The sequence below is a fragment of the Sinocyclocheilus anshuiensis genome, unplaced genomic scaffold, assembly GCF_001515605.1.
Source record: "Sinocyclocheilus anshuiensis isolate Anshui unplaced genomic scaffold, SAMN03320099.WGS_v1.1 scaffold2571, whole genome shotgun sequence".
Lineage (NCBI taxonomy): Eukaryota > Metazoa > Chordata > Actinopteri > Cypriniformes > Cyprinidae > Sinocyclocheilus > Sinocyclocheilus anshuiensis.
The window spans coordinates 252,695-278,101 of NW_015560621.1; the positions used below are offsets into that span (position 1 = coordinate 252,695).

Here is a 25,407-nt window from a genome sequence, read left to right on the forward strand (position 1 = left end):
GCACAATCAAATATACTTTAGTATATCTTTAGTTGGACCTCAGCACTACTTCCGCACAATTACATTGCATTAAGCACAAAATTAGTTGTTCCAACATAGCAGACTTTATGTATACCAGTTTATTATACCAAAAGTACAATTGCAGGGTATTTTTTATAAAGCACATAAAAGTATTTGTAGTATACTTGGCACAAAACAAATGTATTTCAAATACATTTTAGTAAATTTTTTTTTCACTAGGGGTCTTATCTATATGTTAAACATGTTTGTAGCAAACAAATCTTAATGCACCGAACTACTAAAAACTGCACTAAATTTACAAAAACGGGATAACAAATGAAACCAGGCACATACATACAGGATCACAATATTATTTGGTTTGTTATTTTTTGACACCTACATTTACAACTAAGAGTGAGTAATGAATGAGAATCATTTAAAAAATAAAATGGTGTATAACACCATTTTCCTTATTAAAACAAAAACATAAGAGGTCATGTTTTGAACAATGTCATTATTTTTGACAATCTCTGAAATATATTTTGAAGACAATGTTTAAAAAACTAAAACAAGGAGAAAAAAAACCCACTGAAAGACTTAAAATTATGAAAGAGAATACAATAACAATTGCCCACTAAAACTAGTCAAAGTGTAATAGGAACTACATTAGTTTTTCTCTGTCTCTTTGAGACAATAAGTCTTTAAAATAGGTGAAGTTCGCTGATTGATTTCCTTTTTAACTTCTCTCCTCACAGAACCATGATCTCAATTCAAATTCAGTCTAGAAATGCAAAAGTAATAAGGAGAAATACTGCCAGCAACTGAACATTTCTTTGTGCTCATCGACTCTCTCTCTTCCAAACCACAGCCATGTTCTTGTCAGTAAGGGCAACCAAGTAATGTAGATCAGGATCCATGGCAATGCCGTTAATAGATGGCCCCTCTAATGCACCCATTCCAGCTCTAACCGGTGATGGCCACTCCAGCACCTGAAATAACATGAGCAAAAGAGGACAATGAGATCCAGGAGCTCTGTATTCAAACATCAACAGCAACCACTCCTCTGGAGTTCACATGCTGAAAAGATAGGATACCTTCTAAAAGGATTGGATGCATCTATACTGTAGCTAATAGGATTATTTTAGTGAGAGATAATGCCAGATTATTTGAAGCGGATTATTATCTTTTCTGCATGACAGAAAAAAGTTAAATAAATAAAACAAAACTGCGAACACATGCCTTTTGGCACATTTAAGATTATCATTAATTCCCAATCCAAGATCTTACATTTAACACATACCGTACGTATCTCTCACCCAGTAATGATTAACTTACCTCAGTAGCTGAGATTGTTTTTCCACTCTTGAAGTTTTCCATCATGGTGTCTGTGATATGGTACATCCATAGCCTGCCTTGCTCATCCCCACATACCACATAACCATATCCTACAAGAAAAAACAATCACACATCAGTTTTGCTTTCAGATTTTCTGCATATCTGAAGTCATATTTCTGGGCTGTTTGAATATGCATAAATGCAGAGAAATCTCACTAGTGATTTGGTACATTATTAATAAGCACGGTCTAGAAAGAGTCTGCATATTTTTACTAACAAAGAAGAAATTAAAAGTTTTTTTTTTTCTACATTGACATTTGTCCATATGATAGGGCTGCACAATAATGGTAATCACAATTGTTTTGCTTAATAAAAAAAAAGTGTTAACATAATGTGGAATTTGATGAGTTAAGGCCCGTTCACACCAAGAACGATAACTATACAGATAACTATATTAGCGTCCACACCAGCAGACGATATCGTCTGTTTATTCTAAGCGCACGCTCGTCTGCCGCTTTAAATTCTCGAGCTCGTGACAGCAGGATTGAATCTGATTGGCTGTCAATGTTTTTATCGTTCATCAGCTGGAGAAAAATCGTTTTGAAAGTGATTCCAACGATATCGTTTCTCTTTGTCTTTATTGTTATAGCTGTGGTGTGGACTCTGCTATTCTTTAATATTTAGAACTCTATCTTTATCGTTATCTTTATAGTTATCATCCTTGGTGTGAACAGGCTTTTAGGCTGGCCAAATGCTTGAAGATTTTAAGGCTGATTTTCAGAACCCTGAACGATTGGCAGGGGGCCGTGGCCTGATTCGAGGCTTGTCACAAACGTTTTTTTGTCGAAAAAAATCCTTTATTGTGTGGTGTCATTACGATGATTTAACTGCTCCTGATCGAGATGTAGCACGTTTGATATTTTGATATTTACGACTCTTGATCAGGGTGCCTTTGACGTGATACCTGCAATAGCCAATGAGAGTGAGCAAGCGTCACCTACCGGATGTTGCGTGCTTCTATAGCTGAAACTTGGCAGCCACAAACATGCCACTAAAGTGGAGTACTGAGAAATAACATCAACATCAACATCACGTCTCTGAACGCTGACTGTTTCTATAGCAACCGGGACTTCTAACAGCAGCTGCAGTGACGCGCTGACTTTACCGATTAGTGATTGGCTCTTTTACTCAAAATGCGGGGCTTCCTTCGATAGAGCAGCCATATTGAGCTTTGCATTCTTCCCCATTCAAAACTATACGAGTGACACATCTTGGGTATTCTATAGTCTTTGTATAGTATTTTACCAATGTAAGATAAAAATGATGTTTAATTAACTGAAGCAGAAATCATGATCACAATTAAAATACAATCGTATTTTAATTGTGATCATGATTTCTGCTTCAGTTCATTCAACTTCGTGCAGCCCTACCTTATGACATTTCATACACATATCATGAATACCTGGACAGGTGCCTAGAGACAGGTATGGGACGTCCGTGCTGGACCACTGCAGCTCAGCCAGCACAACAGCTGGCACCTCTTTCTTTCTGCCATTCCAAGAAGCCCGTGTGGCCCTCCAGCTCCACAGGTAGATCGAGCCCTGCATGTGGCTCTTGGATGCTGGGAGGAAAAATTACAACCATCATTATTCAACTAGGCCTTCAATATCAGACAGAGCAAAGGCCAGAATGCGTTAAAAGTAAATTTCATAGAGTATATTAGGCACAATTTTAAATGGAAAATTTACATGCAAAACTACCAAAAAAGACGACCCTGAAGAAATTATTAGTACAAACATTTTTACATACTTTTAAAATAATGTTATTATTGTTAATAATATTATTATTATTACTATATACACATAGTAACTATTATTATTATTATTATTATTATTATAGTTCATCCTTAAAGGAACACTCCACTATTTTTGAAAATAGGCTAATTTTCCAACTTCCCTAGAGTTAAACAGTTGAGTTTTATCGTTTTCGAATCCATTCAGCCGATCTCCGGGTCTGGCGGTAGCACTTTCAGCTGTAGCTTAGCATAGATCATTGAATCTGATTAGACCGTTAGCATCTCGCTCAAAAATGACCAAAGAGTTTCTATATTTTTCCTATTTAAAACTTGACTCTTCTGTAGTTACATCGTGTACTGTAGGAAAATGAAAAGTTGCGATTTTCTGATATTTTTTGGTATTACGCAGCGCCTGAAAATAGTCCCCAGCTAGGTAACTTCCAATAAGCCTATTTTCAGGCGCTGCGTAATATCATTGCGCCTGCTGCACCCATGGTACGGCAGCAAAGTTCCTTGATTATTACGCCGGAATGAGAGTATAGTTCCTAGCCATATCGGCCTAGAAAATCGCAACTTTTAATTTTCCGTCGGTCTTAGTACACGATGTAACTACAGAAGAGTCAAGTTTTAAATAGGAAAAATATAGAAACTCTTTGGTCATTTTTGAGTGAGATGCTAACGGTCTAATCAGATTCAATGATCTATGCTAAGCTACAGCTAAAAGTGCTACCGCCAGACCCGGAGATCGGCTGAATGGATTTGAAAACGGTAAAACTCAACTGTTTAACTCTAGGGGAGTTGGAGAATGAGCCTATTTTCAAAAATAGTGGAGTGTTCCTTTAAATAGAAACATAGGTTATATATTAAATATATTATTTGGTCAACTAGTCCTACATTTTTCTTACTGTTTACTCACCCACTATATCATCTGAGAGGAAGCTCAGTCCATCAATAGTCCGGTAGGTGTTTTTCTTGTCCTTTTTCTTGTAAACTGGAAACACAATCTCCATCTCCTCATTTCTGAAAAACCATGTAAATTACAATAAAGTAACACACACAGATTTAATCAGCAGAGGGATGATGATAATTTCTGAACTGATGGAGAACTCAAACCTTTTCTGTGTGTTTTTGCTGAGCTGGATGTCAAAGATATACAGTCCGTCATCACAGCCCGAGAGGAGGTGCGTGTCTGGAGACGTGGGGAGCAGAGAGAGATGCAGAGGAGTGGAGCAAGTCTCCAGCACAAGCAGCTTACTGTAAAAAAAATATATAAAAGAAATACAAGTGTAATGGAAAGGTTTGTAAGAATGCAAATGTTTTTGAACAAAAATGCAGCACATTCTATCATTCTAAATGAAGTATTAAAAAAATCCTGAACAATAAATGAACAACCTGATTTTGAAGTTGTAATCACGATCCAGTCCACCAATATCCCATAAAAAGATCTTATTTTCATATGTCCCAGCTGTAAACAGAAATAAAGTGATTTTTAGTTACATCTATATAGCTCAACTAAAGTCTCATTGTGTTCACTGATTGCTTAACTCACTGAAGAGAAAGCTAGCGTTGCGTGGACTGAAGCGCATAATGGAAATGGCACGTCGACTGGCACGAAACTCTCCAAATGCCAGGTTGACTCGGGGATGGATAAGCTTCACCAGACCCCTCTTACCCCCAGCTGCCAGGATATTGCATGGACGTGCAGAGCCACCTGTCCTGGACATCAGCACCGTGGACCATGCTAATGAGAAGAACTCCTGCAAGACAACAGTGGATGCAACATTACATTTACAGCCACTGGATGCCAGTCAAATGCAGCCCGTTTGCTTTTAACAGAACAGGCTACTGGATTCTTCAGCATCAGTAGCTATGTTCATAATGGAACACATACTGAATGGAATCTCTCTACATACAGTACATAATACACATTGTCTTTTTCAATAGTATTTGGAAAAGTAGGCACTATGCAATCATTTTAGCTGTTGTGGTGCCACCCAGTTCATCTTAGAAAAATCATGTTTAAAAAAAAAAAAGTTATATTACTTCCAGTAATATTAAATCGACCAATAATCGGTTTTACCTATATTTTTAACGACAAAGATTTTTTTTTTTTTATCTGATAGTTTTGTTACGTCAAATCCACTGTTTCAAGAATTGCACACAAAACTGCCATTTTGTGGAGCTCCACACATCACATGCAGACAAAAATATATTTATCATGGCCACGAACTGAGAATTTTTTCCCTCATTTTAGTTAAATCGCAGCATGTATTAAGAATTTGTTCCCATAATGACCTATTTATTTTTTAGTAAAACATGGCCACGTTGAACTAATTTGTTCCCTTGTTTTGATTTAATTAAAACGAGTGAACAAACTTCTACAACGTGGCCCCAATTTACCAATATGAGGGAACGAATTCTTAATTCGCGGCCATGATATATTTTTTACCCTCATACCATGTGCAGGGCTCCGTACTGTAACAATATTAATAACTCTGCTAACATGCCATTCTTAACGGACTCTAATGTTACATATTTACTGTTTTGTTTGTTATTTTACTGAAAATGTATAACTATTCCAGTAAATTAGTTGTCTCTACTTCTTAGCCTAATAAACAACACCTCAACCTTCATTTTAAACTGTAGTTTAAAACAAATGATTACATTTATGCAAAGTTGATTTACTTGCTATTTGTTTCTCCATTTGAAAACAGTAGACTTTGTCTATTTTTTTTGCCTGCTGTTTTATTGTTGGTGTAACTGTAAAAAAAAAATTTTTTTATTGTTGTGATATAAAAAGGAAATTTTACAAAAACATGGAAGTACATTTTTTTTCTGCATGTTGGTTATCAGACACATAAACATACAAATAATCATTATTGGTTCTATAAATGAAAAAAAAAAATCAATATTGGTTATGTTCATCACAAAAGGACTGTCAAGTTGAGCACATTGCATTGTGGGAAAAAGTATTGCCAATTTTTGGCAAATGTTGGGTCATCTAGGTATTCAATCCATATGGAATATTTGCATTCTGTGCATGCACAGGTACATGTATACAGCAGAAATAGAAGAACGCAAGTATGATTTTCTGAATAACCAGTGTATTGCACGTATCATTAATGTGATACAGAAAACAGATTGGCCTACATAACTAAGCCACCTGGTGGTCAGAGACGGTATTGTACAGAACTTCTCTGCACTCACCTCACCAGGAACCTTGTATTTCTTCAGCACGTGTCCTGACTCGCACTCAATCACACACAAAGTTTCCCCTCCACATGTGGCAACTGTCCGAGACCCACCACTGATACCTAACAGATTAAAAACAGTGCCAGACGTATAAGATCAAAAACACATTCAAGCATGCATCTTGATTTAATTCAATTGAATCACTTGATAGTGCTCACCACCACCACTGCATTCCTGTGAGGGCTCAAAGGCACAGGCCCAAAGCTGAGTGCTGAAGTCGTCAGGACTGTCCTGTCGACTGTGACACTGCAAGACATGCAACGGCTGCAGACTCACCGGCTCCTGTAACCGCAAGGGAGAGAGAGACGCCCATTAACGATGCGCTAATGACTGTGCAACGAGCAATCTACAGTAAACTGAATACAAGTATAAAAGCAACAACAGGAATCCACAACTTAAAAGAGTGATTCGGTGACCATTCACATGCAAATACAATAGTCTGGCACAATAAGGAAATTGTTTAGACACAAACTTTAGTCAGAATGTTCATTAAAGGTCAAAGTTTCAGGCCAAAAAATAAGAGTGTCCAAATTTTTTTTTACTGAAATAACAATAAAAGATTATGATTAAACTACATAATAAGGTTTTCAAGAATTGCATCCTTCTGAGCCTTTTTTTTCCTCTATTATGACTTCCTTATCTTGACTTTTTTATTTCATGCTTCCAAAAAACATCTGAATATGAATTCAGTACATTGTTAGTTTCTTGTCATAGATGTATATTCAAGTCACTGTATGCATTGTCAATACATACAGAAAAAAATGCCTTTGACTCACCTGAGTAACTTTGAGTTTGGCACTGGCAGTTTTCCGAGGTGTGTTGTGTTCTGTTTTGGCAGTTTTCGGTTTGCTCTGTTGAGCCGTGGTCTGATCTTTAGCCGTTTTCCTCGGGCTCTCACCTTTAGATGGTCTTGATGTGGGCGTAGAGATGACTGGCTTAGCTGCCTTTCTGGGGCTTTCGGTTTTGCTAGCACCTTTCTGAGAAAAATTTTCCAGGCGGCTTGAATTCCTTGGACTACCCTCTGGGGTGCCTACATTGGTCATTCTGGCGTGCTTTCTGGGGCTGGACATTATAGGGTCAGTTTTCTGTGGAGTGCTCGTCACTCGTGTGCATTTTCGTGGACTAGCCTCAACTGGAGCTGCACTCGCCAGGCGACTCGACTTTCGTGGACTGGCCTCTGCGGCCACCTCGGAGTTGTTTCTGGTTCTTTTCTGAGGACTTGTGACACTGTTACCACCAAGATCACGAGTTCTTCTCTCTGCAGGAGTCTGTGTGGTGTAAAAAAAAAAAAAAATTGATAGCGTTATAAATGTTTTGAAAAGGTTCCCTCGATACAGCCTTAAGTTGGGATGGGAGAAAGCATTTTAGCCGTATGAAGCCTACTGTATCATATCTGGCATGCACATTTCTAAACTTTGTTTAAAAACCTGTTGTACACAATCTTCTACATGCCTTCTGTCGTCTGATTGAATTTGATACTTTTTTAGGGCCTTTTAGTATAATTCTAAAAATAAAATGAGTAATATTTCAAGATGAACACTTACTGGACTGAAGCAACTTAGGTTTACTTGATTACACAATATTTTAGAAAAAAAAAAAAGTAAAAATATACGAGTATTTAATATGATACATCAGGAATGTTTATTTGTACATCTCTCAATCATTATTGTATTTCAATGCATTTTATGTTTTGCCCCCACAATAAGCTTTGATCAGAAAACATTTAAATATTCTTACTCAGACATTACTGGGACATTTAGAGTAACAACTGATATTTATATGCATTTTATGCAAGTAATCTGCTGTGTTCTTATAAAGATCACATTGATTTACATTACAAGATATCAGAATTTGATCATGCTTTTTGGACATAATACATATCAGAAACTGCACCAGAATATAAATTTTTGCTCAATTTGGGCCACTGAACAAAATAAGTGTTTAAAGCTCCAAATTCTCCTATAATCATACTATAATGAACCACACAAGCCTGATGTATCAAATATGACACTCAACAAAATGACGCCGATGGCTTTACCTCATTTTCCTTTGTTGGAGTTGTGTCTGTGATTTTGCCTCCATCACTGCATGTCAGTGACTTCAAATACTCCTTTGCAATCATTTCAACCTAAAAAAAAAAAGAAGCATAAACGGAATGAGGTGAAATGCAACCAAATTTAAGTAAGGTGACCATACATCTTTTTCATACGTCTTTTTCCTGGACATGTGCTGGCCAGGATTTCTAAACTGCCTAAAATGTCAGGGTTTTGACTTTGTTTTCAAACTTGCTGTAGTAGTTCAGTAGCAATTTGACCAAAAGTGTGCTGGCATTGTACATAAGCGACCAATCGTGGTGTCCAAGAAGGGATCTACAGAGAACGCTCAAAGGAATGCAAACACATATACATATATAGTATGAGAATTGTAGAGAGCATGTCAATAGTGAAAGTGAAAAAAGTGAAAGTGACGTGACATGTGTCCAAGTATGGTGACCCATACTCGGAATTAGTGCTCTGCATTTATTGCTACAGCACCTGGGGAGCAGTTGGGGGTTCGGTGCCTTGCTCAAGGGCGCCTCAGTCGTGGTATTGAAGGTGGAAGAGAGCACTGTACATTCACTCCCCCCACCTACAATCCCTGCCGGTACGAGACTCGAACCCGCAACCTTTGGGTACGAGTCCGACTCTCTAACCACTAGGCCACAACTTCCCCACAATAGGAAAATAAAGCTAAAACCCATTAGGCAATTAGAAACTGGGCCAGGACATGTCTGGGAAAAAGAGGACATATGACCATCCGAGTGAAGTCTCTTATGAATTCAAAATCTATGTCAGGACCACTAAACACAATATTCACGCTAGAGTACCCACCCTCCACTTTGTGTATTCACTCAAGGAATTTGGACCATATTTGATTTGGGTGCAGGCAGCATGAACAAATCGCTTCTCTACAGCAGCCAGACTTTGTGCTGTAATGGGATCAGGGAGACTGAAGCTTCGTTCCCACACACCAATCACCTAAAAGTTACCAAAAAAAAAGCATATTTAAGACACATCGCACAGACAAACTGTTTTCGCTGTGGTCAATGGTTGAATGTGACAAGTGGAAGAGTCAGTTCTCACCCTCTTCCTGAGGATCTCGGTGCTGCCATGGCGAATATGATGGGCCGTAGAGCTGATATCCTTCCCATTGAACATCCTCAGTTTAGGTAACAGGAAGATCACTTTGTGTTCATCATTGACCTAAAAAACAAACAAACACATAAAACAATTCATAGACACAACAAGACCCACAGAGTCTAAAATGCCACTAAAGATGCTATTGATTAAAAAAAACTGTGATTAAAACGTGAGGATTGAATTTCAGAGCATGATTCTCACTGTGAGGTAGAGGTTGTCCTCTAGTCGAAGTTCCTCTACGTTTCTCAGGGCTTCCAGTGACACTACATCCTCCATATCATTGTTTGAGCAGTTAAGGATCTTCAGGGAGGGCAGACAGAGGCCTTTGGGAATCTCCTGCAGCATGTTCCCAGACAAATCCAACTGCTCCAGACTACACAGTTTCGATAGCAGAGGCACAGGCAGATCCTCGCCCTTCAGACCCATACGTGAGAGACTGTGCAGAACAGATTACATGAGTACATCAGAGCAATATTTTTAAACAATTCAGTTTTTAACATAAGGGCATTAAAATAGTATTTTCTATTATTTAAAACCATAACACACCGCTGTATGCCTAGGAAACACAAAAATGACTTTCTTACTTGAGGATCTTGATCTGTTCCAATTTGTTTGTCTTTGGAGAGCTCTTCTCCATTAGTATCGTCTCTGTTATCTTCTCCATGGCTGCACAGTGAAAAGTTGAGTATTGTGTCTAATCAGACCTTATAAAGGTGGGCTGTATTGATAACGGGTTTCAGAGACGTAGTCAAACTCTTGCTATTGGTTGTTTAGGTGTCAGAACCACAAGGTATCTGGTATTGTTATGTAATGATACAGGACAAGTGGCCTATTCACGCCCTATAGGGGCTCTGAACACAGGAGATCGCCGTGAAACTTTTGTAGAGACTAGAGAGAAACATAATTTGCATCCTGATAATACTGGAAAGGGCTAAGTAAGCAAAGAAACTGCGTGGTTATAATTCCGAAACCAATTATTATAAATTAATAAAAAAGTAAAAGTAAATTAGTAAAATGACGCTAAAAGCAATTTTGAAAGCACAACGACGAAGATATTTAAATGTTGTGCATATTTTCTTTATAACGTAACGTATTTATTAAGTGCTTACAACAACTGACTGCTAAATTCGTAACTGCATGTTATAGCATGTTCATTGTGCGGTTGCACTTAGGTTTATTAAATGAAAGTTTTACAGACAAATGTATTGGGTTTAAATCGATTTACACAGCTTACCTCTAATGTACTGTACATGCGGAGCAAGAGATCTTTAAATATATAGTACTCGCAGTCACGTGGATTAGAACGGCAGATCGTTCTCCCGGGAAAATACAAATGAACTTTGACCGTCTTTGACGTAAAGTTTGGTTTTGGCGTCACCATTCCGCCATATTGAGTGTGGCAGTGTAGTCAGAAAATTTGAGGATGCAGTTACCATAGATCAGGGTTCCTCAAATCTTGCCGAGGGCCAATGCGCTGCAGAGTTTAGCTCCAACCCTGATCAAATTCACCTACCTGCGATTTCCTAATGATCCTGAAGACATTGATTAGCATGCTCAGGTGTGTTTGATTAGGGTTAGAGCTAAACTCTGCAGGAAAGTGGATCCTGTGGGCCAGATTTGAGGATTCCTGCCATAGATATTTATATTCATATCTATGGCAGTTACTGGGGGAAAAAAATTCAAGCACACTTATAAATATAAACCAGTGGTTCTCAACTAGTGGGCAAATTTCCAAGGGGCCCCAATAAGTCTTAAGTTATTTAATGTAATTATATTAATATAATCTAAATTAAAAAGCTTACAAATTAAGATGTGCCACATTAAAATGACATCATATTTTGAGTTTTTGTTTTTATTACAGCAGAAGAAGCAGAGGTACATATCAGCTTAGATGAGGGCCTTTTAATACAGGAGCCAAAAGGGTTGAGAACCACTGATACCAAATCAAAAATATTTAAAAAAGTTATACATTTAATGTTTTAATGTAAAAGGCTCACAAATAATGGCATCTTTGCTGAATCATAAGACCTCTTGGATTAAATTATGAAGGGCATGGTTTCATAATCATGTTTTCGACCAACAATTTTTTTTTTTTAAATATATATATTTAGAGCAATTTCTGTTTGCTCTAAATATATAAGGGAATCATTAAATCATGGATGTATATTTCAAGAAAAAAAAACTAGTTCGATATTATTGTAGCTCATATAATATCCTTTATTCATTCACACAGAATAACAACACAAAATAAAAGAATATTAATTTATTAAGAGTTAAAAATAATCAGTTTACTGTTGTTTGTAAAGAAAACAGTATATACATTCACATATCAAAGCAAAGGCAGCTTATATATATATATTTTATATATATATCTAGCAACTCTGAGCCCAGTTTCTCCTGCTCTCCTCCCTTTAGAAACTCCTCAGACAGCTCCTGGAAGGTGCTGCACACTCTGCGCCTGTGGATGCCATGTTTCCACCGGTGACGTGCCTCTCCATAGAGTACAATCAGTGATCTGCGTGGTGAATGCACGGCTACTCTCACCTCCCCATCGTCCATGTCTCCCCAGCCTCGATCTAAACTCATCGTGAGGACAGTGTCTGAGAGCAGGTTAATGGTGACCAGGTGCTCTCCCCACAGCCAACTATCATCTAAGTGAGGGTCAATGGCAGAGCCTCTGAGGGGATCATAGTCTAGGTTGCACTGCTCTACTGGTTTGAAGGAGGCCAACTGAGGTGCCTTTGACATCCTGTCCACCAGGTGACGGCTCATAGCAGGCAGGCCAGTGAAGTTTCCCACACAAACACGACGTTTCTTGAAGCTCACCTTTGGCCCAAAGTCCTGTGGATATATATATATATATATATATTGTTATTTGGATGCCATTACAATGGTACTGATTTACAGGTTTTATAACCTCACATTAACTGAGAAACTAAGAATAATTCTGATGAAGTCAGAATTGTGAGAAAAAAGTCACAATGAACTTTTTGATTTTTATCGCGTGGCAAAAACAAGCTTCCATAGGTAGAAGACATCGTGAATAAGGTTTTCTTTTTTCTGTTTCTTTTAAATCACCTTTTAGGATTTTTGCAGTTTAGTTAAGAAATTTCATTGACTTCCATAACTACTTAAAGATCATGCTGCTGAAGAATAAAAGGTTAAAGGAATGTATTTAGTAGTTCATTCTCTCAGTTTTTTTCTTCATTCTCCTGTTTTCGACGGCCTGATTGAGATTCTCTCCAAACATCTTGATCCATTCTGGTGATCAGTTCCCTCTCTTCATCTTCTGAAACAAAATTCTCCCACAATAATATTCCAGAAAACGTAAAGGACTGCTGAGTGCCACTTTCCTCCTCTCCGACTGCTGCCTTTGACACCGGATCATAGGTGAAATCATGTGTCTGCAACAGAATATATCATTTTTTAATACACTACTGAGGTTAGTATTTTTAATTTTTTTTGAAAGAAATCAACATTTCTAAAAGGACGCATTAAATTGATCAAAAGTGACAGTAAAGACATTTATTTTAAGAAATCCTTAAAAAATTGATCAATGTTTTCACAAAAATATTAAGCAGCACAACTGTTTTCAACATAATAAATAATGTTTCTTCAGCAACAAATCAGCACATTATGATTTCTGAAGGATCATGTGAGACTGAAGACTGGAGTAATGATGCTGAAAATACAGTTTTGTCATCACAAGTTAAATAAATTAGAAAAATAATTGTAATAACATTTCACAACGTTACTGTTTTACTGTATTTCTGATCAAATAAATGCAGCCTTGGTGAGTGTAAGAGAATTATTTCACAAACAATAATTTTTCACTAACAACAGATTTTTTAACGGTAGTGTGTTTAGCGTAGTAGCACAATATTCAGAGTCTGGGCAGAAAAAAAGGTTTGATTTAATTTAATGGAGGACTCTGTTCAACTGCTATACTGATGGCGACAGTACAGTCAGCTCAAGACGAGCGCTTTTCGTAGTGTTGTTGACTCACCAGCTCATTCTTCTGAAGTAAATGTTGTTTAGGCTCCAACGCCTCGCACCTCAGACATGATCTTACTCCTTTACAACCACAGTTAATACTCTGCATGTCCAGTAGCGTTCAAGCTACATTTGTTCAGCACTTTAATGCGTCCCCTTTGAAACAACCGAAGGTCCCAAATCGAAAACCACGAGCTTCACAAACCCATGAAACAATACAGCCACAATGTTAAGATTCAAATAAATACAAGCTAACGCATTTCATTACAAAAGCCCATTTATTAATAACAAAAAAAATATACTACATACTACATCACAATTGAGTGGGACACTGAAGAGGAAATTATTTCTGTGTACATAAATTTGGTGTGCGATGAAATACTCTTGAAGAATGTTGAAGATAATTTGATAATTTCATCATACCAACATGCTTTGTTAGAAAATCAAAATTGGTGGAGGAACTCCACAGATCTTAACCTCAGTGTTGTTAGAGGCTGTTCAAAATCTCTTTTACTATTTATTATGAGAGCTTGTCAACTGACCTCATAATATTTAATGAAAATAAATAAATGGGAGTATTGTAGCCCATCACAGAAACCCAGTTTAAGAGTGACTATTGTGCAGTCCATTGCGAATTAGCCTAGTTGTCATCCAATGGAGTGTGATGGTCTTCATTCTATGCCTTCTTGTTTGTCTTTGATGGCAACCTAAAATGAAAAAAGCCACATCAGTTTCTGGAATATAAAATACAGACTCCTCAACACAATAGTTCTCATTCACTAATAATTGTGTGGATCATTTGTACTTATATTCACAGGGGACTTCTTATGAAAATTCAAATGCCTAATTCACATGTGCCCATGCACATTAATTTGTTCTTTGTTCAGAATGCAGACCTCTCATCAGCCAGCTGCAGCTACATACACATATTTCCATTTTTATGCAGAGAAATTTCGCAGCTCGAGCTAAAATGCAGGTTTTCTTAATCTTTTACTGTATATATATATATATATATATATATATATATATAAATAAAAACATCTACAATTAAAATGTCTTTTTTTAACAATTATAAGGCCACCCAGGGTATGTGATTCAGGGTTAATCAAAACTAAAACCATAAAAAAAAAAAAAAAATTGTTGCTTGAAATAACGTAACCATTAACAATCATAGCAAATATTATAACAGTATTATAACAGGTTCTTCCTCTGCTATTGACCGTCACTTTGCAAAATACTCTATTCGTGTGTGCCACCAAGTCGTAGTTTTATGTAACAGCAGCAGCTCTGGGCATATGAACAAAAGCACTAATATTATCAGCTGGCCAGTTTTCTTCTCAGTGCAATGGAAAAGAGATTTTTATAAATACGTCAATATGTCGTACTGATGACATGCAAATGTTTATGCCAGTCTGAAAAGCCACGTTAACAATAGTTTGTTCAAGATAAAATTATCGCACCGAATCCAACAGGCCTTTACACACTGAAGTTCCCAACTTAGATCTTCCGGAAGCAGAAAAGGAAAAAAGCACCAGGCCCAGATTGTGTTACACCAGTCTGTCTGAAATCCTGTGCTGACCAGCTGGCCCCCATCTTCACACAGATCTTCAACAGATCACTGGAGCTGTGCAAAGTCCCTTCATGCTTCAAACGCTCCACCATCATCCCCATCCCAAAGAAATCCAAAATTACAGGACTTAATGACTACAGGCCTGTAGTCAACATGGGACTGCATTATGTTCTGCAACATTTAGACAGAACAGGGACTTATGTGAGGATCCTGTTCGTGCACTTCAGCTCGGCTTTTAACACTATCGTTACAAACCTCCTCTTGCCCAAACTAACTCAGCTCTCCGTGCCCACCTCCGTCTGTCAGTGGATCAACAGCTTCCTGACAGACAGGCAGCATCCCTCAGGCAATCCATCTCATGAACACTTAACAATAACTGTGGAACACACACAATTTATACACTCATACACTTATTTATCTAACACACATACTCAGTCTACATTTCAATTTGCACATAATATAGACAGTACATACAACTGTCTATTGTTATATACCTGTACATAAAATTGTCGATTTGTATATTTTTATTCCTTATTTACTTGTTCTATTTTTTATTTATTTTTTATTATGTGTGTTTTTGTTCTGTCACGGTCATTCTGTTGCACTGTGGAAGCTTCTGTCACAAAAACAAATTCCTCGTATGTGTAAACATACCTGGCAATAAAGCTCATTCTGATTCTGATAGTTATAGGTTGTTCAAATCCCTTATTGTACGTATAAGCAATAATAATAGTAATGCTTGCCGCAGCAAATATCACTAATAAATCAAATCACATCATCCCTCGCTGAACTGAAAGAGACTATGTATATGACACACACCCTGAATCGCTCTTCCAACAGGGACAGTTCACTGATCAGATCAGTGATGGCATTCGTGAAGGCTTCTTGGGGACTGTAGTCTGGTGTCGTCTGAACACGGATCACTATCTTGTGCTCCAGAGGATGAGGAACCTTATATCCAGCAAACAGCACCTGAGGGTCCTTCAGCAGTTGTCTTATGGAAACATGTCATAGGTTGAATACAAAAACCAACACATTTGGCCATCAGATGCTTGTGCACTTATGACCGGATGATGTTCCCCAGTGTGTGATCCTCTTTATTCAGTGTGAACAGACATGCATGTGGCACCTTGGTGTCTTTAACTATTGTGATCCTGTAAAAGAACAGGAATATTATGCTATTACTTCCCTTTACAAACTGTACTGTTATGGTACAGTGATGGTGATAATATGGTACTTTGATATATACACTATAGTTATTCACATGATACTAAAAATGTCATGGTACTATCTCCAAAACCGTTTGTGTGTGTGTGTGTGTGTATAGAGAGAGAGTGAATATATTTTTTAAATAATATAAATTATTATTTTTTCGAGTCTAGTGTATAGTTTGTAAAATAAAAAGCGCAGTGAGGTATCCATTAAGTCATGTAATGAGTACAACAGAACAGGTAAATACTTAGCATGTTCTGTTTTACCGATGGACTTACTAACGTTAATTGTCGTTAGTCAACAAGCAAAGCACGTCTAACTCCCGAATTCCACCTGACTGAATTTGTTTCATTACAGGTTTTAGTTAGTTGAGTTAGTATCACTTACTATTAAAGATTGCGTTGTATTGCACTTACTTCTTTTCTCCCTCAAATAGCAAAAAGGACTCGAATGCCGGTGGCGCGTTCATCCTGTTTGAAAACCAGTAGCGATGCTGCTAATGGACGCACATTGCACTGCGCATGCGCATTACACGGCGTGCGTGAGCCGTCAGTTCTTAAGTGCAGTGTTGAGTGGAGTCCGCTGGAGGGCAACAAAGAGCCGTAGATAAAAAAGAATGCTTTCGCTAAACATACCCTATATTTGATAGTTTTCAACACAAAGACAAAGATGTCAACCTTTACTTTTCTTAATTATTGGAGAAAGAAAATAAATCTATCTAGATCTAAATCTAAACGAAAGAAAAAAACCTAATATTGACTTTTTTTTCTGATCAAATTACAGTGTTATTATCAGATAAATTGACAGTAATGTTTTAAACGTCCAAAATATACTTTTTAAAAATTTCTTTCTACGTTCTACACTCTTTAAAGGTTCTTTACACGTTGTAACAACCATAGAACCCGATTATGCTGAAATTATTCTTTGTGACTACACAGACCAACACACTCTCAACAGGTAAATAATTAAATTCGTAATATGTCTATAATTTAACTTTAACTTTTGAATTGTAACTGGTGTCCTATCAGTCATGGGTCTCTCTCTCTCTCTCTCTCTCTCTCTCTCTCTCTCTCTCACACATACACACACACACACACAGTTGCAGTTTAGGTGCTTTATTGGCATGACAAATATTTGTACATTCCTATTGCCAAAGCAATGCAGCATTGCTGCATACAAAACTGTGCAAGAATGGAGTAGTGCAAAATAACATGAAGAAAAGAACAAAAACAGTAACTGAAGTATGAAAATATTACAGGTTCACAAATAGAAGTAAATAAGAGTAATACAATAAACAATAATACAGTAAAATACAAAAGAGCGTTGATAGAGTGTGCAGGAGACAGACTGGAGCTGGATCACTCCCTGTCCCTCATGTTGTGACAGGCGCATAATAATATTATGGGAATACTATTTAGAGATTTTTACAGTTGGTTTTATACCTTTAGATCAAATGGTGTTGTCGTTTAATGGATCAGGAAATCTTGTTCCAACTTGTCCTCATGACCTATCGACTGAACTCATTAAGTGTTTTTAGTCCCTGTCTTTTGAGTAAAAAAAAGTAAGTGTTTTTTTACTCACATGATTCACACCTTTTGCAATTCGGTAAGTAAAATATAAACTGTGATTTGGCCATTCAGAAAGTGTTCTTTGAGGAAATGAGATAACAGACTTTTTTTTTTTTGTCATTAAAGCACAATAGTCCTCAATTAAAGCTGTTCTTAGAGGTTATTAGTCATTCTTCATAGTAATCAGTCAAAAGTAGCAATGCAAGCAGTATCTAGTTACAGTGTCTGGTCTGGGAAAGACTGAGGCAGTGAGATATTTGCTACAGAATTTAGAAGACAAACAGTCCAGACATCAATCAAAAAAGCAAAAGAAGTGGGCGTGTGTTTATGTATGAGAGAATGTCAAATGTGGGTGAAAAAGCCATGAAGGAGTCAAGCAGACCACGAGTCTTTCACAAATTTCTTCACTTCTTCCACATTTGATGGGACTTCAAAAATGACTCAGAGCCAGATGTTTACTTTTTTATCATTTTATGTGGTTACCTTTTGAAAAATGTCTCTATATCTTTAGCATGATTCACAAGGAATCTTCATTAAGGTGCTCATGAATAGCAGTATTTTTATTTTTATTTTTTAAAATAAATTTGCCTTGTATCGTACCTCAAAAGCTGAACATTACTAAAAATGACTGCATATTTAGAAACAAATAAATGGTTTGTAGTTACAATACGTTAATTCATAATATTTTTAAATATTAACTAGTGACAAATTGATGTCTATAGTGTAATTTAGGTGTTTTTAAACTGTTTGATGCTAATGACCCACATATATATATATATTTATATATATATAATTTTATGTATAAAGACCTATGTATGTGAGGAAAAAAAATTAATAGAATATATAGATTCTATATATAGATTCTGTACTGAATCAAAAAAATCAAAAACACTGACATTGTATTAAAGGTTTCCTTTCTAGCTCATATTAGAGTAATGTTAAATGTATAGACCAATTCGAATTTTCTATTTCTATTATAATATTTGAATATCTTTGAAAACGGCAACTTTTTTGCATTTTGTGGTTTGTGGTTACATATGTCATCACAAATCTTCCAAAATCCCCTGTGAAATCTTCTAGCTTGAGAAACTGTCACTATAGGAAAATAAATGTGAAAATGATTATGAAGCTTTTATAAAATGACTTAGGAAGTAGTGTGGTGTTTCAACATAAGAGTCATGTTTCCAACTAGCAATATTCAATGATATCTAACTACAAAGCCATTTTTAATGATCAAAAAGAGGAATAAGCCATAAAAGGCATTGACCACTTGAAAAAGAGTTTGTTTTTACATTTGCTTCCTTCTCTTTTTTAGTAAACAAGGACCTCCAAAGACAAAGATGTGAACGTGAGGAACTGCTCATAGAGAATGCCTGCATTAACTGTAAGCCAACAATGACCTAAACTACGACTAACAAAACAATGACATATTTGAAGAGGTTATGCCAGCTCTCTATAAAGTGTGTGTATATAAATATTTAGATATGTTGAAATATATCGTTTATAGATCTGTCTTTAACACAATCATTTAAAAGGGATAGTTCACCCAAAAATGATTTACTTTACATTATTTACACACCTTCAATTTGTTCCAAAGTTTCTTTCTTCTGCTGAGCATAAAATAAGATATTTTGAAGATTGTGCGTATAACCAAACAGTTTCTAGTCCCCATTGACTTCCACAGTATTTATTTTTTATGCTATGGAAGTCATTGGCTTCCAGCAACTTGTTTGGTTGCAAACATTCTTCAGAATATTGTCTTTTATGTTCGACAGGAAAAAGAAATGCATACAGGTTTGGAACATATTTAGGGTGAGTAAATGATGACAGAATTTCCATTTTTTTGGGTGAACTACCCAAAACTAACTGTATCTATTACTTTTATTGTTCAATTGATTTTCCACTTTTTCCCTATAGCATCTGTCTAGAAAGACCAGTACAGTTACTTAAATAGGATTAAAAATGATAAAAATCTGTACAGTTAATATATGGGGCCCCTTCCTTAAACAATTCTGTAATAGTTAGGTTTTCTTCTATGCTGCACTGTGTACCTGCAAAGCGCTTGTATGTTTGTCTTCCTGCATTTAAAGGTAGCTCCTAAATTGTTTTATAGGTGTTCTAAGGCTGGGCTTGGTGGTCTTTACTTATTATCTGTCTAGTGTTTTTTCTTAGTTTACTTTGATTGGTTGATTGATTAAATGAATTTACTATTTTCCATCATATTTATTAATTAAAATTTGTACTATTGTGCAAAATAGCGTGTAGTGTAAATATATTCTTTATCAGCCAAAATATGTTAATCATCACACAGAAATAAAGTTAAATACACTTACAGTAAAATGTTAAACACATAACTAATTCTGGAGTTTCCTATCTGTATTTCATCATCAGGTTGTGATGGCCAGGATTGGAATAGGAAGTGCTCGAGTGGTTGCCCCTCCCACTGTCATAGTCTATAATAACTCCATAAACCACAGGTGATCATAAGAGCAAAGCACACTCTCTTACATCCCTTCAGCTCGCGGTCAGACCTCTGTCGTGCAGGATGGCTGAATCTTACGTGCGACACGTGGAAATGTTAGGCTTTGAGAAAAGATTCTTTCCCAGCCAGCACTATGTAAGTATGCTACTCCAAAAATGGTGAAATATCAAGATAAGTATAGACACTGTACACTGTAAAGTATTTTGAATGCTTGAAGAATGTTTTAGCTATAGAACAAAATAAAATCGTTTCTTTTTCATATACTAAGGTTTACATGCTCCTGGTTAAATGGAATGATCAATCTGAAAAGCTGGTGTACAGACGCTATCCAGAAATCCATACATTTCACGTAAGTCTCGTTTTCAGTTCTCTACAATTGAAAGTATAGTAGAGTGTTACATTTCCCTTTCCATACCTGATTTCATTTTCATCACTGCAAGCATTTCCTGCATTTCTAATCACGCTGTCATATTTGTATACAATTATTTTCTGTAACATAAATATAATCAGACTGCAACATAAATGAAATAGCTTATATATATAAGTTTTTTTTTTTACAGAAAGCTTTGAAGGAAATGTTCCCAATTGAGGCAGGAGACATTGACGGAAATGACAGAATCATTCCCACATTACCAGGTAAATTCTTGTGTGATTAAAACACAGATCTTCAGATCACTTGATCCACTTTCAGAAAGAGCAAAACAACATATCACATAAATGATTTACTAAGTTAACAGCATCTACAGACTTACGGCAAGCAATAAATGAGTCAACATAAAGTGAAAGTTTCATTTTTCAGACAATACAGAAATAGGTTTTGGTTCTCAATGGTCCTATGAGAAGAGGAAACATCTGCTTAATGTCAAGCATATCAGATATGTCCGTTTATTAATTTAGAAGTCATGAAAGGTGGTTAACACATAATGTTAAAACAATTCTATTTGCATGTCATGCCTTTTTGTTCTGGGTTTTTTGAGTTTGAGTTTCAGTTCTGCAAATGATTAGTTTTTTTTATGGGGGATATTGTGACTGATGTTGATAAGCTGCATTTTCTTTGGACTTTCCAGTGTGGCATGCAAGTTAGAGAGATATTGTAACCATGAGGTCAAAAGAGTTTGTGCAACATGACCATACCACAGAGTTGTCTACAAGTAGAGAGAAGGATTTCTCACACTTGTGACACAACTCAGTGTGTAGTGTTGTGTAGTGGTAGTTTATATAATATACAAAAATATATAATAAAAGTTAACTGACAAGAATTTCGAAATATGTCATATACAGCCATTCAAATGTACTCAGTTATAGCAGGCAAAAAAGATATTGGAATCATAAAGTCAAAATAGTTTGTGCAACACGACAATACTACATTAAGACAATAAAAGTGTAAAGTTCCATCTCACAATCTGTAATTAAATCTCTCTCAGCTCCCAAATGGCTCGACAACCAGAAAACAACAGAGACGAGGCAGGTGACTCTTGCTGAATACTTTCGTTCCCTTCTCAACTTGCCTCCGAAGATCTCCCGCTGTCAGCTTGTATGTGACTTCTTCAAAATGCGGCCTGAAGATGAAACTCCACCAGCACCGCACCCGTAAGTCTGTCTGGCTAAAGTTAGCTGGAGCTGTGGCTTTGTGGTTATAGACATGCTCTGATGCTTTAATGGTTATGACAATACATGTTCAAATCCTGCTCATGATGTTCACTGATCATGTCCCTGCTATAAATTAACAAGGCCAAAAAAGAATAAAATAATAATAAAAAAACTGCAACTGTGCTTTTTGCTACAGAATACAGTATTTACAACAACAAAAAAACGACAACAACGTTATTTTTACTTTTGTCTTTCTATAGATACAAAAGAAACGAGACCTTCATTATGTCCACAAACAGAGCACGGAGCAACACCACATCAGGTAAGATCAAATTCTCCTTTTGATATAATTTATCTGCAAATGCCTTATGCCATTTCCCGACAGGATTTTATAGCTGTTGTTCTTTGTGCAGAAATCACAGGGCCCATCATGCTTGAAAGCTACAGAGTGATTGCAGACTATAGCAAGAGCTCAAAGTATGAGCTCTCTCTAAAGATGGGAGACATGGTGGACATTGTGGAAAAAAGCCCAAATGGTGAGCAGAAAGTGAAATGTAGCTGTATTAAAAATTTATTTAATTTATTATTTTAATGCAAAATAATATTATATATATTTTTAAATACAATGAAAATTAAATTGTATATTATAATTACAATATTAATTATATTATAATTATAATATAATTACTATATACATGACTATATATAAAGAAATGTATACTTATTTACTTTTAATCAGCAAGAACAAGAATAATTTGATCAAAAGTGACAGTAAATACATTTATACAAAATGTTTGTTACAAAATATTTAAATTAAATTCTGTTTTTAAACTTTCTATTCATCAAATACGATTATTAAGCAGCACAACTGATTTCAACATTGATTATGATAAAAAAATTTGTTTTTAGCTTTGCCATCACAAGAATAAATAACACTTTTATATAATAAAATAGAAAACAGTTATTTTAAATTTTAAATAATATTTCATAATATTACTTTTTTTTTTTACTGCATTTTTTGATTCCATAAATGCAGTCTTGGTGAGCATAAGAGACTCCTTTCAAAAACATAAAAAATATCTAATACCAACCACAAAATTGTAAACATTAGTGTATATAATATGTGACCCTGGACCACAAAACCAGTCTTAAGGGTCAATTTTTCGAAATTGAGATTTATACATCATCTGAAAGCTGAATAAATAAGCTTTCCATTGATGTATGGTATTCGTAAGGATAGGACAATATTTGGCTGAGATACAACTATTTGAAAATCTGAAATCTGAGGGTGCAAAAAAAATCTAAATATTGAGAAAATCGCCTTTAAAGTTGTCCAAATAAAGTCCTTAGCAATGCATATTACTAATCAAAACAAAAAGTTTTGATATATTGACGGTAGGAAATTTACAAAATATCTTCACGGAACATGATCTTAATGATTTTTGACATAAAAGAAAAATTGATAATTTTGACACATACAATGTATTTTTGGCTATTGCTAAAACCCGTGCAACTTAAGACTGGTTTTGTGGTCCAGGGTCACATATGTGTTAAATTACAAGAACAATCTTGCATTGCATAACCACTCAAAAGCACCTATTCATACTCACTTAGCTCTCTTTCCACATTTTCGAATATCAGTAAGGGGTAAAGCAGATCTGATGCGTGTTGTGATCTGATGTTTACAGGCTGGTGGTTTTGTCAGTATGAGTCCAGGAGAGGCTGGGTGCCAGCTTCATACTTAGAGCCTCTGGATGGAGCAGATGAATCAGAGGAACCAGAGCCTAATTACACAGGTTAGTGTGTATTGCCATACTGCCACTGATATGAGATGAGACTATTTTGGGAGTTATTAATTTATGCTGTTTGGATAGTACTGATGATATTTACCCACACCAGGAGAGCTCTACAAAACCACTAAAGGGTATAAAGCTGTCGAAGAGGATGAGTTGACTCTTGAGGCAGGAGAGATAATCGAGGTCATCCATAAACTTCTTGATGGGTGGTGGGTGGTCAGGTATGAGTCATCCTCTCTAAATTTAACCTGATGGTGTTTTGAAACAATCGAAATGCTTGCAGTCATTTGATGAGTCATAATTGAATCAGATTCCCAAATGTCTTATACAGGAAAGGAGAAGATACGGGCTTCTACCCATCCTTGTTCCTGTGCAGGACGGGAGAGAGGAAAGAGGTGGATGCGGAGAAGGAGGTGGTCAGAAGAGCAACACCACCACCCAGAAGGTAGAGCAATATGTCTATGAAACGCAACACATATGGCGCTTTTCCACTGCATGGTACGGCACGGTACGGTTCAGTACGGTTCACTTTTGGGGGGGTTTCCACTGGGTACAGTACCTGGTACCTGGTACTTTTTTTAGTACCACCTCGGTTGAGGTTCCAAGTGAACCGTACCGTTACCAAAATGTGATGTGTAAACTCTGCTGATCACTGATTGGCCGAAGAGAATCGTCACTACCTGCGTCACTGAACTTGCGACACAAACACAACAGAACCACTAGATTTAAAGGGTTAGTTCACCCAGAAATGAAAATTAGGCTGTTTTTTACTCACCCCAGAGCCATCCTAGGTGTATATGACTTTCTTCTTTCAGACGAATCCAGTCGGAGTTATATCAAAAAATTGTCTTTGAACTTTCAAGCTGGTTAATGCCACTCAGCAGGTGTTGCATGCATCTGTCCAAAAGAAGTTAAATAAAAAGCGCCTATCCATAATAAAAAAGTGTCTCACACGGTTCCTGGGGGGTGAACAAAGGCCTCCTGTAGCGAATCGATGCGTTTTTGTAAGAAAAATATCCATATTCAAAACGTGATAATCACTTTAATGTAGCTTGCGCCAACAGTGTCCGCCCGGAACTGCTTCCGTGTACAACTGTTGGCGCAAGGTACATTAAAGTGATTATTACGTTTTGAATATGGATATTTTTCTTACAAAAACGCATCGATTCGCTACAGGAGGCCTTTGTTCACGAGCTAACAATAACGGAACACTTTGGTTGATCATAATTTACAAAATTTATTTTGGCCAACAGGTCTACCATACGCAATGCCCAGAGCATCCATCCTAAGGGACGTCAGCGAATCAGTCAGGACACCTATCGAAGACAGAGTCGAAGGTTCTTACAGCAGCGAGGCAGACTGAACTCCCAATCCAGGAATGGGACACGATCTCCACTGCAGGAGAGGAAGACAAACAGAGGTGTGCATTCTCCGTAAAAAAAACATGTCTAGTGCCTTATAGTGGGATATAGCATAGATTTGAATTAAAATAAATTAATAAATCATAAAAAAAAAGAATGATATATTTATGCAAATATGTTTTCTTGTTCGATACTATCTATCTATCTATCTATCTATCTATCTATCTATCTATCTATCTATCAAAGCAATAATATAAAATACAGTAATATAGAT

General features: G+C 36.4%; 4 protein-coding genes across 5 annotated transcripts in view; 1 reads left to right on the forward strand and 3 right to left on the reverse strand.

Annotated features, from left to right (window-relative positions):
• Positions 1 to 634: 634 nt before the first annotated feature.
• Positions 635 to 10,967, reverse strand: lrwd1 (leucine-rich repeats and WD repeat domain containing 1). 2 transcript variants are annotated; one of them, XM_016478275.1, is made up of 16 exons: positions 10,796 to 10,967; positions 10,146 to 10,227; positions 9,763 to 9,997; positions 9,505 to 9,624; positions 9,253 to 9,399; positions 8,421 to 8,510; positions 7,159 to 7,650; positions 6,541 to 6,664; positions 6,338 to 6,444; positions 4,680 to 4,887; positions 4,523 to 4,595; positions 4,244 to 4,384; positions 4,047 to 4,150; positions 2,798 to 2,956; positions 1,336 to 1,445; positions 635 to 989 (listed from the first exon to the last, which is right to left on the reverse strand). In XM_016478275.1, exons 2-16 carry the CDS (start codon positions 10,223 to 10,225, stop codon positions 840 to 842), a joined length of 2,340 nt encoding a protein of 779 aa, XP_016333761.1. In that variant the 5' UTR covers positions 10,226 to 10,227; positions 10,796 to 10,967; the 3' UTR covers positions 635 to 839. The 2 variants fall into 2 exon arrangements, with proteins under 2 accessions (XP_016333761.1, XP_016333760.1); XM_016478274.1 differs by having other exon boundaries at positions 10,146 to 10,449.
• Positions 10,968 to 11,883: 916 nt separating this feature from the next.
• Positions 11,884 to 13,746, reverse strand: LOC107681883 (alpha-ketoglutarate-dependent dioxygenase alkB homolog 4-like). The gene is made up of 3 exons (XM_016478249.1): positions 13,568 to 13,746; positions 12,774 to 12,965; positions 11,884 to 12,402 (listed from the first exon to the last, which is right to left on the reverse strand). Exons 1-3 carry the CDS (start codon positions 13,661 to 13,663, stop codon positions 11,884 to 11,886), a joined length of 807 nt encoding a protein of 268 aa, XP_016333735.1. The 5' UTR covers positions 13,664 to 13,746.
• A 75-nt stretch (positions 13,747 to 13,821) lies between these two features.
• On the reverse strand, positions 13,822 to 16,913 carry LOC107681903 (DNA-directed RNA polymerase II subunit RPB11-a-like). Its single transcript, XM_016478276.1, has 4 exons — positions 16,753 to 16,913; positions 16,189 to 16,278; positions 15,944 to 16,118; positions 13,822 to 14,261 (listed from the first exon to the last, which is right to left on the reverse strand). Exons 1-4 carry the CDS (start codon positions 16,803 to 16,805, stop codon positions 14,226 to 14,228), a joined length of 354 nt encoding a protein of 117 aa, XP_016333762.1. The 5' UTR covers positions 16,806 to 16,913; the 3' UTR covers positions 13,822 to 14,225.
• A 3,484-nt stretch (positions 16,914 to 20,397) lies between these two features.
• Positions 20,398 to 25,407, forward strand: part of LOC107681886 (neutrophil cytosolic factor 1-like) — a 6,282-nt gene continuing 1,272 nt past the window's right edge. Inside the window, exons 1-10 of the mRNA XM_016478254.1 lie at positions 20,398 to 20,521; positions 20,655 to 20,735; positions 20,947 to 21,022; positions 21,811 to 21,976; positions 22,237 to 22,298; positions 22,390 to 22,512; positions 23,665 to 23,772; positions 23,876 to 23,993; positions 24,104 to 24,217; positions 25,026 to 25,192. Coding sequence (XP_016333740.1) covers positions 20,450 to 20,521; positions 20,655 to 20,735; positions 20,947 to 21,022; positions 21,811 to 21,976; positions 22,237 to 22,298; positions 22,390 to 22,512; positions 23,665 to 23,772; positions 23,876 to 23,993; positions 24,104 to 24,217; positions 25,026 to 25,192 — 1,087 coding nt within the window. The 5' untranslated portion in view covers positions 20,398 to 20,449. The remainder of the gene's footprint in view (positions 20,522 to 20,654; positions 20,736 to 20,946; positions 21,023 to 21,810; positions 21,977 to 22,236; positions 22,299 to 22,389; positions 22,513 to 23,664; positions 23,773 to 23,875; positions 23,994 to 24,103; positions 24,218 to 25,025; positions 25,193 to 25,407) is intronic.